This window comes from Tiliqua scincoides, chromosome 3 (genome assembly GCF_035046505.1).
Source record: "Tiliqua scincoides isolate rTilSci1 chromosome 3, rTilSci1.hap2, whole genome shotgun sequence".
In the NCBI taxonomy this organism is placed as follows: Eukaryota; Metazoa; Chordata; class Lepidosauria; order Squamata; family Scincidae; genus Tiliqua; species Tiliqua scincoides.
This window is the reverse complement of record NC_089823.1, coordinates 143,495,634-143,508,432: the sequence shown is the minus strand read 5'-3', so window position 1 is coordinate 143,508,432 and position 12,799 is coordinate 143,495,634. Positions and strand designations below refer to the sequence as shown.

The 12,799-nt window shown below is 37.8% G+C and overlaps 1 protein-coding gene across 4 annotated transcripts in view; it reads left to right on the top strand.

Annotated features, from left to right (window-relative positions):
• The window catches only part of SHLD2 (shieldin complex subunit 2), a 46,159-nt gene that overhangs the window by 24,993 nt on the left and 8,367 nt on the right, over positions 1-12,799 (top strand). For 2 of the 4 annotated variants that reach the window (XM_066619911.1, XM_066619910.1), the window contains exons 2-7: positions 82-2,470; positions 3,694-3,801; positions 4,614-4,808; positions 6,244-6,378; positions 8,551-8,757; positions 9,197-9,419. In XM_066619911.1, the coding sequence (XP_066476008.1) occupies positions 949-2,470; positions 3,694-3,801; positions 4,614-4,808; positions 6,244-6,378; positions 8,551-8,757; positions 9,197-9,419 (2,390 nt within the window). In that variant the 5' untranslated portion in view covers positions 82-948. The remainder of the gene's footprint in view (positions 1-81; positions 2,471-3,693; positions 3,802-4,613; positions 4,809-6,243; positions 6,379-8,550; positions 8,758-9,196; positions 9,420-12,799) is intronic. The other 2 variants (XM_066619912.1, XM_066619914.1) reach the window with 2 other exon arrangements.

The window sequence follows — 12,799 nt, the reverse complement described above, 5'->3', positions numbered from 1 at the left end:
TTGAGTTTATAAACATGTATATCAATGAGCAATAACATTCATAAATACATTTAAGGTTTCTCTTCTTTTTCTCTTTTGCAGCTGAATCAAACACCTGAAATTCCTGTCAAATCGCAGGCTCCTGATTTCAAGTGAATAGCTTTGCAGATCCACCAATATTTGTGTGCTGTCAGCTCTCAAACCTGATGTGAATGGATAGAACTTTGCATTATGTACTTTTCTACTGAGCATCAAGATTTAAATAATGTGAAAATTAAGACTATTTTGACAAAGAAATACCATTTGGAAAATTTCATCAGTGATACTTTTTGTTTTGGGGGGGGGGGGGGACAGGATTGGTTCTCTCCTTACGTTCATACTATTTAATGAAACCGGGTATCAGCAGGTAGCAGGCACAGCTGTGTTTCATACCCAGGATTATTATAAACATTTTTAAAAGTCTGATACTAATGGAACTTGCTTCCCTGATTCTAAATACCATAATGAGTTCTTCACAATCTAAATAAAATATAAAATTGATGATTAAGTTGTGAAGTACATGAAATGTCAAAATCATAAAAGTCTAACAGTCTAATTAGTTGTAATAATTTTGTTACAAAAATTTTAGCACATTTTATTGTTTGTAAGATTTTAACCATGATGGGAGTTAATTTAATAGACTAATTTAATAGATGTTGAAAAATATCTCAGAAAGGTTTGGCCATCTCTCATGGATTTAAAACCATTGAATAGTTAATAAGTATTAAACCCTGTAATCTACCCCCCCCCCCAATTCATTGTGATTGGGATTGTTGCTTTTGAACTCCTTAGGAAATATTAAGACAATTGCTCTTGAATGAATTCTCTAAAAATAACACTTCAGGCACAGTGTGTAATATATATATATGAAGTAGTTTATTATATGTGAAGCTATATTTTCTACATAATCAAATACCTGGAAGAAAAATTATGTCTGGAGCACCTCAAATCCACATTTTCTTTGGTGCACCCATCCTTTCAAACTCATTAAAGGCCTCAAAAGAAGAGAAATTTTCAACAGCAACTTCTGAAACATGGAGTAAACTCCACTTTTCATTTACTAAAGACACTTTTAACCTTTGTACTAGAAAATGCATGTGTCCTGAGCAAGCAGATCATCGCACTCTAAACAATGTAGTATTGGCTGCCCACTCCAAAGATCACTGCACTACAAACCTTGAAAAAAGATGTGTGTTGGCTGATGTTTTCTTAACAGACTGTGCAGATCATGGCAGAAGTGTAAAATCCTTCAGTGATGATGCTAAGGGGGCAAGTGAGTTGACTGAGAACTGTTGTCATGTCTGTAGAGACACAAGAACAGAGAACAAAGTGAAGCATTTTGCATGTCAGCAGCTTCCTACTGATGTACAAACAAGTGAGCCACACAGCAAAGAATCTGAAGATGTTAAAGGAGGTATCACCTGCATGAGTCATGCCCACCTTGGTATTTCTGCCTTGATTTTGAGTACCAAAAATAGAGGTTTGAAATCTTTGGAACAAGATGACAAGCTATCGAAATCCCAACATAGTTGTCACAAGCTCATAAATCAATACTTGGAGATACATCATCCACAAATAACAGAATCAAAGACCGAAAAACCGCTGGATGTATGCTCAAGCCTTGCAATATCAGCAAACACTGAATTCCTTGGTATTCTGACCTCGAGCCAAGTTGCCCTGCTTTCAGGAAGGCATGCTGTAGACCAAAATGAAATGCACAACCAATCTATGAAGTTGAGGGAGGCTGAATTGGATGACCCTTACAAGGAAGGTAAAGAAGTTGCAGTTTCACTTATTCAATTAAATGAAAATGATATGACTGCTAATCTGACTGAGATAAATTGTAGGCAAGACTATGAAAGCTCCCTTGAACTTTTTGATTCTGATAGCATTGTGAAAGCTAACTGCCCAACATCTCAGACTACACATGTTCTGGAAAAAGCTGGTGTGCATACCAGTCTTTCACATTTGCATGGTGACAAAAGTAGTAATGAGGCATATACTGAACTTTGGAAAAAAGGAATACTCTGTTCTCAAGGAGACAACTCTCCTAAAAGGCCTCGAGCATGTGAAGATACTTTACATGTAGCCAACTTTGCAGTTGCAGAGCAGCAGCAGTCAAAGAAAGCCAGGTTGATTTGTTCTCCAATTTATCCCCTTCCACAAATGGAGCAACTGAGAATTTCGGTGTTTGAAAATGTTCGGAAGCATCTTTCATTGCTTAAAGACTGTTACTGCAAAGACCAAAAATACAGCATCTTAGTCACTGTACTACATCCTTGCCATATCAAAGAAATACATATAAAACCAGGAACTAAAATGTCCTCTAAAGTCCCCTTAGCCACAGTTGTTGTGTTTGATCAGTCAGAAATACGACAGAAGATTATGTTGTGGAGATCAACAGCATTTTGGTCACTTACAGTATTTCCTGGAGATATTGTTCTTATCACAGGTGCGTGGTGAAATATTCTTAAGACTATGAAACAGTTGTACTTGGATCTGTAAGAAGCTTATTGCGTATGTGAGTTTTTTATTATCCTGATGCTTAACAAAACCTGGTCAGAATTTTTAAAGAATGTGTGGCTCTGAGTCAGGTCAGGTTTGGATGCTCACAACTCTCCGTGGATGTAATTGCATGAAAAGTACAGGTTGAGTCTCATTATTCGGGAGGGTTCTGTTCCAAGCACTCATGCTTATGAGTGGATGGCAAAAAAAAACTATAGCAAATCAATTAAAAAACAAAGTCTCTTTATTCTGGTGATTTAAAAACAGACTTGCTGACCTTTATAATGCACACAGAGGCAATCAGTGTCTCTCCAGGCACTTAGGCTTCACTAGGATGCAGCAAGCCCTCCTTTCATCAGGAGCCCCAGCAAGGGGGAGAGAATGCAGAATCTGATTTTTACATTCACTTGCTCAGGGGGATTGATTGATGGATTGTCAGAATGCTGCCCTCTCTGGCATTATTAAACAACTGTTTTCCTTTAATTTAATGGGCCCTTCTCATCAGCTTTGAGACAGAAAAAATCTGTGAATACTTAAGTTATACCTGTAATCACTTGCATGACTATCTCTTTGCAACAGTAAAAAGCAGTTTTTTAAACTGTGATTTTAAAGGGGTGCATTTTTCCCCTTCTCCAGGGATCAGCACATTCCTTCTCATTTACAGGAGCCATTTGTGTTGCGTCAAATCCGTGTATAACAAGGCTGGACCTGTAATGTCTGACGTTGCGTCACCAATTTGATGCATGCCACTTCCCTGCAGCAGTTCATGACAAACTATGGTTAGCTTTAGTTGCAAGGTGAAACTGTGTGGGGTGGAGGGAGAACACATGAGCCTGCAACTTTTTTCCAGTCCTCAACACTATGGTTGGAGGATTGCCTAAATTGAGCCTAACTGTACATGCTTGTTTTTCATGCAAACAGAACAGAAATATATATGACTTGTTAGAAGTACAGAACTGTGCAAGTTCTCTACAAATCTATTTTGAAGCCAAGCACTTGCATTCCAATCCTGAAAGAAGTCCTTCCGTATTAGCATATTTGCACCTGATTGAAACAGGTGGAAAAACCAACATTTAAAATGGCCTACAAAGCCTCTGCAACTTACTGACGCCTTTCAGTTTTTGAGTTGAGGTTATCCTATTGCATTGATGTTTCTTTTCTTCATTGCAGATGTCATTATATATGAGAATCGGTGGGTTGGGGAGAAGATGCTGCAGTCAACATATACTAGTCGGTTACTGAATCTTGGAAGCTTCTCAGCTATTAATCAGAATGAATGTGAGGATTTAATTGTTTTAGATAAAGAGAGCTTTGCCTGCATGTTTACTTTAATAATTTAAATTCAATATTTTCCTCTTATCAATAGTTGAACATTTCACAGCTCCTTGTACTAATGTTCATACTTTTCCCAAATAAATGAAGCAAAATATTTAATATGTAAGGAGCACCAAAACATAGAAAAATTTTATGGCTATTTGTTTCATAGGCTATATGACATGCCTGTGGCCCAATTTAAAAAAACAAAACTTTCCTACAAAAACTTTCCTTTCATATACGTGGCACAGAGGCCTTGGGGTATACACTTGTCCCACCCATCTCTCTTCCAAACAGCATATGACTCCAGACACTACTAGATTCATCTGTACTCTGAGATCTCTTTGAAAATTATAATCATACCACTCTTTCAGTTTAGATACAAACATCAGGTTCTGGGAGATCAGAGATGAAGGGAATACTGTAATGGGTTATGTATTTCTACCAGTGAGAGATGGAGAGAAAAAGGGTCAGGTGTGCTCTCTGTTGGATAGAAAAAGGCTTTAATAGGGCAACCAATAAAACACAAGCATTTTCCTGAATAAAAGCTTACCATAGTTGTATTTTGTCTCTTTAAAATTTAAATCAGTGTCTTTATAATGACTTCTGAGGCTATCTTTTTCAATGAAAATGCAAATGTATATCTAAGAATTTATTTCCAAATTTGTTTATGCTTGCAAATTATATGTTGGTCTGGAATTATTATAGGCCAAATGCATGGCCCTACTGTCATTTATAAAATACGAAAGAAGATTTTGATGTTTCTTTCTTTTTAGTCTCCCATTTAGTGGATGTTAATATTCTTCAGGATTTGCTGATATATGTATCTTCAAAGCATAACTATCTTCAAGCTCTCCCCAAAAGACAACCACAGACTCTGAACAATATACAGTATGTGCTGCTAGATCAACTCAAACCTGATACTTTGGTGCACTCCATAGTGAAAATTGTCAACATCACTGAGCTAACAGGTCAGTTGGTTTTTTAACCCATTACTCCTTCCCTGAGTTTGTATTTCAAAATTCATGTTCAGGGTTTGAAAGGGGCAGGATGGAATGGAAGTGATTGTAGAGGCATTTAAACGATACATCTTTGAAGCAGATTTTAGAAGCACAAGATTAAACTTTGAGAAGATACTGTTGCCCACTCCTCCCTCTCGCCTTTTCTCCTACTCTGCCTGACCAGCTAGGCACTTAGTGGGCACATAGGAAGCTGTTTGAGGTGGCTGTATCAAAGACCCTCTCCAATCCTTTCCAAGAAGAAAGATTTAACAGTTGGTTCCCAAAAGATGATGATCTGAAATCGCTTTGCAGGCAAGGAAAATGTCTTGATTCATGAGACCACCTGATGTTTACCTATGAATTTTTTAAATTCTGTTTTATGCTGAGTGCTCATCTGATTCAGTAAAATACTTTACTGGTGTCCACCCCAGTGGTACCTATGAGGTGGTTCAAATGGTTAAAAAGAGAGCATGTGCTTAGAATTGGAGTCCTCAATGTTAATTATTAACTTTATGAATAAAATTGGGAATGCAGTGAGTTATTTTAATCTGTGGGGGGGGAGTTAATGGCTTGCTTGATTAGAGAAGAAAAGTAGCAGGTTTCGTTCACCTATTTCTATCTTCCTAGTTCACAGGTGCAGTCCTCATGATACATAGCTATGAATTCTGGCGTTCCGCAAGAAATACCCAGCCTTAGTGCCTAGTTATTATTTAAAGAGAATAAAGATGATAAATATTTTCAGTGGTAGTTTTAAAATCTGAGTATTCTGGAAGATTTTAATGTAGTATCACACATGTAGAGTTGCGTAATTCATTAATGAACTTCAAGAAAAATTAGCATTTCTTCTTTAGTCTGTAATACAAAAACTCTACAACTCAAAGTATCTTGCAGCTTGTTCTGGGTGCTCAAAGCATCGGGCCTTAAGTTTCTTGAACAGCAGCCCTACGCATGCCACACAGCAAACCACTTTTAAAACTTAAAGGACTTTCAGAGCAGCTTATGATCTGGCATGGAGGACAACCTTTCAAAGAAAAATAGTAAAGAACAAATAAAATCGGATCAGTGGGCTGCCTGAGCCCATTGCCAAACCTAAAAGTAGCTCTTAGGCTGTAATTCAAAGCCAGGATACAAACACAGGATATTCAATAGGCCTGTGCCCCAGTGTGTTTGAGATAAGATTTTTGTACGTATAATGCCCATCAAGCAGTGACTTATACTGCTTCCTAACAATTTTTAAAAATTAACCATCTTGGTGCTTGTTAGATGGAAATCTTAGATTTCTTTCCCTCATTGTAAATAATGTAGCGGACAGGTACTTAGGTTTAATCTATGTGCCCTCTGGTATTTTTATTTCTACTTTTAAATAAATCCTATTGATGTTTGTGTGTCTCTCTTCTCTCCTTAGAGTCAACATATAGTTACAAAGGAGAAAAACAAAGAAAAATCATTCTGATAATAGAGCAAGTTAAAGATCAGCATTATGCTTTGGTACTGTGGGGAGCGGCAGCAGCCTACAGTCCTAATCTTCAAAAGAAAAGGGGTAAAACAGCTAGGCATTTTAACGTAATGCTTGTTGAATGATTGGTTTGAGTTAAATGTTGTGATAGGGCAACATAAAAATGGATGAGCAGTACAAGGTACCTATCGTTTGATCTTTTCATTCTATCTTAGGTTGAAACTATTTCATATGTATTGAAGTATTCATGGTGGATCTTGCGAGACACAGAGGTCAAGACTTTGCCAGTCTTTCCAACATAAACCTCTCATGCACTTTGCAACTTTCAACCTGTGTCCAAGTATTTACCTGAATAGCATAGAGCAACCTTGGGTTGCTTTGGGTAGGAGGAGGGGTATATACTGTTTTAAGTTAAAAATAAATGCAAATGTTTTAAGTTAAAAATAAAATACTATTTTCAAATAGCTGGATATCTGGATTCTGAAAACAAGATAAATCGCCCCCCAAATTATGAATTACAATAGTATTTAGTTCTAACAGAGTGAGCAAATTAATGGCAAAATATTAACTACATGCAGAAGTTTAAAAAAGTATAAGCTTTAGAAAATACTGAAAGACTAAGTAAGGTGGCTGGGGAAAAAAGTTTTAATCAGAAGGTTCCGATATTTATTTGAAGCTTTGATTTCTTCAGATTTTAAACAAAAAAACTTTTACACATTTTACATTTGTGACAAGAAAAAGAGCGAGATGTACAGTTTTTCTGCATCTATATTACATCAGTAAGTAACTTCAGTCCACTGCAAAATGTTCTAACAGTTTCTGCTTAATCATTAAAAGCCTATATCTAGAATTTAAGATAGGACTATGTTCCCAACTGTCCAAATATCTCTCTCTGACAAGTCTAAATATTTGATCCTATCAATACAGCCAGGATCAGGAGTTCACTTCATGCCAGTCAGGGCTGTAGGTCATGACAACTGAGTGTCATGACTGACTTGCAATGGAGCAGCATGTGATGGCCATTCATAGAGTTGAGCAGTGGAAAACAGCACAGCATATGATGTTCACTTGGGCTAAAGCTGCAATCTTAAACACTTACCTGCAAAAAAGCCCCTCTGGAAAAAGATTTATTTCTGCGTAAGCATGTATAGGATTGTGCTGAAAGTGCTTATGAGGCATTTTTTAATATGTGAGAGTGTCATGATGGGGCTTCTTGAAGATCTAATGGCATTTGTCTTGAATATTAAAAAAAAAATTACAATTATTTGCAAGATATTTATTGATACTTTCAGAACTGTTATATTGTTCTGTAGCCTAATACAAACTAAAGAAGCCACTGAGTTAAATCCAGTCCTTAGATGAGTGAAGCTCATGGAATGGAGTGTCCTCACCCCTTCTTCCTTCTGTAGTCTCCCATACCCATTGAAAAGCTGCTCCTGAGGGCTGAGGCACCCTCAGAACCAGAATGGGACACAAGACAGGAGGCTGCAGGAAGAGGTGGGAATTGGACACCCCTGACATGAGCCTCAGAAGTGGCCTTTTGGCAGGGTTGCACATGGAGCTGCGGGGGGAGGAGGGACTGAAAAGCTTTCTGGTCACACATGGTGTAGATCCAACCCAATACCTTTAAATGTACTGTCAGTGGCCTGGTGTAATGGCTGATAGTATGTGTCTAGCTTATAGTATGTGTACTCATTGAATGTTCTGTACAGAAGCCCTATGGAAACTGCATGTAGGTCCCTCGTGCATGATGGGTAGCCCCAGTCTTCCTTACTCCACTGCTTTAGAGCTTCTCCCCAACAAAGGGTATTTCTAAATCTGGCGAGTTAATTTGAAGTGCTAAGGGAACACTGAAAATGTATTCAAAAAAAGTATTTTTTTTTACCCAAACCTTTTTATTTTTAAAAGAGATACATATCAGCCTTATTTCCTGTTCTTATATGGGCTTGTAGTTTGTAGTGCTCTCCTATCAGGAGTCTGAGCAGGTCCATGCCTGCTTACCTTCAGCTAAGCATCAGGGGCACCAAGGCCACTTACTCAAACTGTAAGATTTATAATCTTTTTAAAGCAGAAACCTTACTAAGCATCAACTTTTGTTTTTTACTTTAAATGATGCTACTCTACCCAGTGTATGCAACATGACTATGAGTTTCCTCTTTGTTGAACGTGTTCAGTCTAAAGCAGTCCTTTCTACAGCTATTAATAGTGCTTTGGAACTAAACGTTGAAGGGGGCTCATTGTTTGTTTTTTCTTTAGATCACATATGGGAATTTAAATATCTGTTTGCAAAACACAATCCTGTCTCTGGTGAACTTGAATTGCACACAACACCATGGACAACCTTTGAGTGTCTCTTTGAAGATGACAGAAGAGCTGTTGCATTCAAAGAGAGGTTTAAAAAGAGTGTCAAATCATTGATGAGAGGAACCAGTCTGGCTGCACATCTAGAAGAAAAGTGTTCTGGTGAGATCCCCATTCACTGCATTTATGGGGCTACATTGTTCTTTAAACTTCTGCCCTTTTATAAGGGCTTGGGGCTGGTAATAACATTTAAAGAATAAACAAGAAAGACACAGTACAAACAAAACACTCAAGTTCGTTACGCCCTACTTGCCTAATTCTGATTATTGAGTGCCAGCCCCAAGGAAAACATTTTACAGTTCTTTTTAGACTCCAACTTTGACAGACCATTAGGGGAAGGGAGTTCCACAACCCTGCAGCTGTCATCAAGAATGCCTCTTTTATGTCCTTAGTGTTTTAACTTGGTGCAGTCTGAAAGGCATTCTTAGTTGATCTTATGTGATATAACAAGCAAGGATTTTTTTTAGCAATAACCTTGTTGCCATTTTTTGTGGTATGAAAAACTGGCAAAAGTACATTGATCAATGTGTTCTGCTTGTAGGAACAATTCAAGTGAGAGCCCACGTTTCTGAGCTGAAATTTACTTCATATGGACAACTCATCTTTGATCATAATACTTCGCTGCAGTGTATATTTGCTTCTCTTTCTCTGATAACCTACACAGGTTGTGCAAAATGTGGACTTGAACTACAAACAGATGAAAACAAGATCTACGAACAGTGCTCTAGCTGCTTGCCCTCTAACAAAGTGAAAATGTTCTACAGGTAAAACATCCATGAAAGAATAAAGACATGTCTATACTAGCCATTCTCAACCTTTGTTTACCTCCCCTTAGAAACTCTTATCAGATTCCAGCCCCCCCCCCCCAAACAAGGATGTAACACAAACAGATAAACATAGAATCATTTATTTCAGTTTTTAGTCTTTGGCCCCCTTCAAATGTGCCAGGGCACTTCTGGGGGCCATATGGTTCCTGTTGAGAATAGAGGAGTGTCCCACAGACCTTTTTGGTAATTGCAAACTTACTAGGCTGGGTTCTGAGGCTAGGAGGGAGCAGAAGGGATCCAAGTAGGTTAAACACATAGGGTCTTGCTGGATTCTGCAAGTAGCACTCAGATTTGCCCAATGTTTTCCTATGTCCTCCTGGCTGCTGAGACTAGATATAGTCTAAAACTCCTCTGTAAGAGTTATGGGACTTTTCCTTTCCCGCTCTCAAAATAGGCTATCATCATTGTGAAAGCAGATTAGAAATTTATCTACTTAACTGGCAGGAAAGTACATGGAGTTTTACTCATGCAGTTCATTTCTGTACATGTGTATCTCTGAATTGGGGCCAAAGACTAGACATGTTCAAACAATTGCCATTTGTGCTCATTTAGCAAACCAACAAGGGGCTTTCGTTATTTGTAGATCTTTTCTGCAATTATTGACTTGCAGTGTTCAATTTTATGTTATATCACCATGTTATATTGTTTCTGTAATGTGATTAAGGCAGGATTCAAACAAACCCAATTCGTTCTGTGTACCCAAAGGTTTTTTAATTTTTTATTTTTTGTTAAGAACTTATTTTTTATTTTCATTACAATGTTGAACTAACACAGTTTTAAAAGACTTTCACTTATCTCCACTACAGGCTTACAAACATACATAATAATAATATCTTTAAAATATTTGATACAATAAAGATTAAACTTAATATTAGATCTCTTTTATAGTGTACCTAAAGGTTTGTGTGGGTTCCTCAAGCAGTAATCCTTCATGTTGCATGACAATCCATTTTTGAAACAGAAGGGACTTTCCAAAGCAGTTTACAATATTGGATAGAGTAATATCACATACCAAAAGGCTCTCTGGATCCTATTGTAAATACTTATAACAACTAATTGTACATTATTGTTTGTATAGCAATACCTTTTGCTGTTGTCTACAAAATTAGGGACCAAAGCATGAATGAAAGTCAAAAATTGTTGAATGTCAAAGCATAGCCTTATTTATGTTTTTTGCTGGCCAGAACAAATTTACAAGTTAAATAACTAACGATATAACACATACAGGTATGTGTGAAACCTAAATAAACAGAAATAAATAAAAATAAACATAAGGATGTCAATGAATTGTGAAAGGTTGGATGAAACTGGATGAAAGAGGAAAGCATGTTGTCCAAATTTGAAATGTTATAATGTGGTTATAATTGAAAACAGTTGAAAGAAGAAGGCGGTGGAAGTTAACGTATTGTGTGTGTTTTGTTATGTCTCTATAACTAAACTAAAAACTAAATGTTTTTTATAGTGGTTTATAGCTAACCAAAATTTAGTTATTCAACTGAACCAAAACACCCAAATTGTAGAGAGAATGTAGGGTCTCGTGCTTTCAGTGAACAATATTATACAGTCGTGCGCCACTTAATGACGGGGATCGATACCATGATCCCCATCAAGCAGCACTTGAGCAATACGAACCCTCCACAGGGAAGGGGATGCTGAGGGAAATCGTGTCTCTCACATGACTTCCAATTTCCCTGAGTCTCAGCCTTGCAGAAGCAGCACTCGGACGTGCACTGCCTCTGGGAGGTTCAGACAACCCTCTGGAGCCGAGGGGAGCAGAGCTCCCCTCACGTTCAGAGGGTGGGGGTATGTGCTCCCAACAACCACGTGACCACATGTGATCGTTGGATATGCGATCCTAGCGTAAGCTGGAATGTTGCAAAGAGGTACAGTGCTGTAATATGAAAAGCATTGGTGCCTAATTTGTTCTGTATTATCATCATTTTCTTCTTTTGGTGTAACCTCTGTCTTTACGAATGTGTTTTGATGGATCCCAGTATGATGGAAATATGTCAATATAGCAAGCAGTGGAAGTATAGGAATTTTCAGGGTAATAAAATAAATAATAAACTTTATTTGTATCCCGCCCTTCTCCCTAAAAGGGACCTAAAAGGGACAAAACTAATACAGTGTCTCCCCAATTCCTGGTTGTCCACATTATGGTTCACTCTTAAATTTTAAGTAAGACCAACAGTTTGTTTAAACTAGAAACTGCCAGTCCACTGAGACCCAGGCCAGATGTGTTTGGGAGTTCCATGACTGGCGTTCCCAATGTGTTTTCCTTTTTTCTTTTGAAAGATAGTCAGGGGATGGAAGGGGTTTTAATCCTTTTGTCTCTGCACTGGATTTATATATAGAAATAACAGCTAGATTTATATGTAGAAATGATCACGGTTACTCTCCCTGTTAGTGTTCTGGTATCTCAGATCAGTCATTGTGAACTCAGCAGGGCTCATACAAATACACATTATTTCCTCAACTTAAATAATTTGTCTCTCTCCCTCTCCCCCTCACTGCTATCAGCTCTGGAGAGAGAAACGCAGACTCAAAAATATTTCAGCAGCTTCTGAAAAAGGAATGCCAATCACCACCAGGTGGCAGTAGGGGATAAATTATGCAAACTTCTATAGAAAAAAATTGAGCTGTGCAGTTTTTATTCTCTTCTGACACTTGTCTTGTAGTTTACAAGGATGAGATCCAAAGATGCCCCTGCCTATTCCTAAAGTGCTCTCAAGCATATGCTGGATTGTGCCAATTTTCTCTTTGGTTGTAGCCCCTTCTCTGTTGACCCTGTTCATCAGGAGTGTTTTTGGGGGTGTATGAGGGACTATGGGTGAAACTGGAATTCAAAAGTCTCAGTATTCTCATGGAAGATCTCATGCAGCCTTTTAGTTCTCACACCAAAATGTATAGTAAACAAGATGCGATATCTCCTGAATAAGCACACCAAAACATGAGTGCTATGTAGATAACGGCTGGATTTATATAGAGAAATTATCATAGTTACTCCCCCTGTTAGTGTTTTGGCATCTCAGATCAGCCATTGTGAACTCATCAGGGTTCATACACATAAGAATGGAAGAAAGTCTTTCTAGATTTTAGCCTAGATTCCCTGCAAAGTGCAGGGAAAAATCTGACCAGCATACTAAAAGGTTACAGTAATTCCAAGATAAATAAGATAAAACTACAGTAGTCAATTCCCCACCTTCTAATGTTCCACAGACCACCAAAAACCTTTTCAATAAAAGGACCCAGTGACACTTCTGAGAAATGCTCTTGGGCTTTAGTAAATCTCCAGGAGATTAGTAGTGGGACAGCCA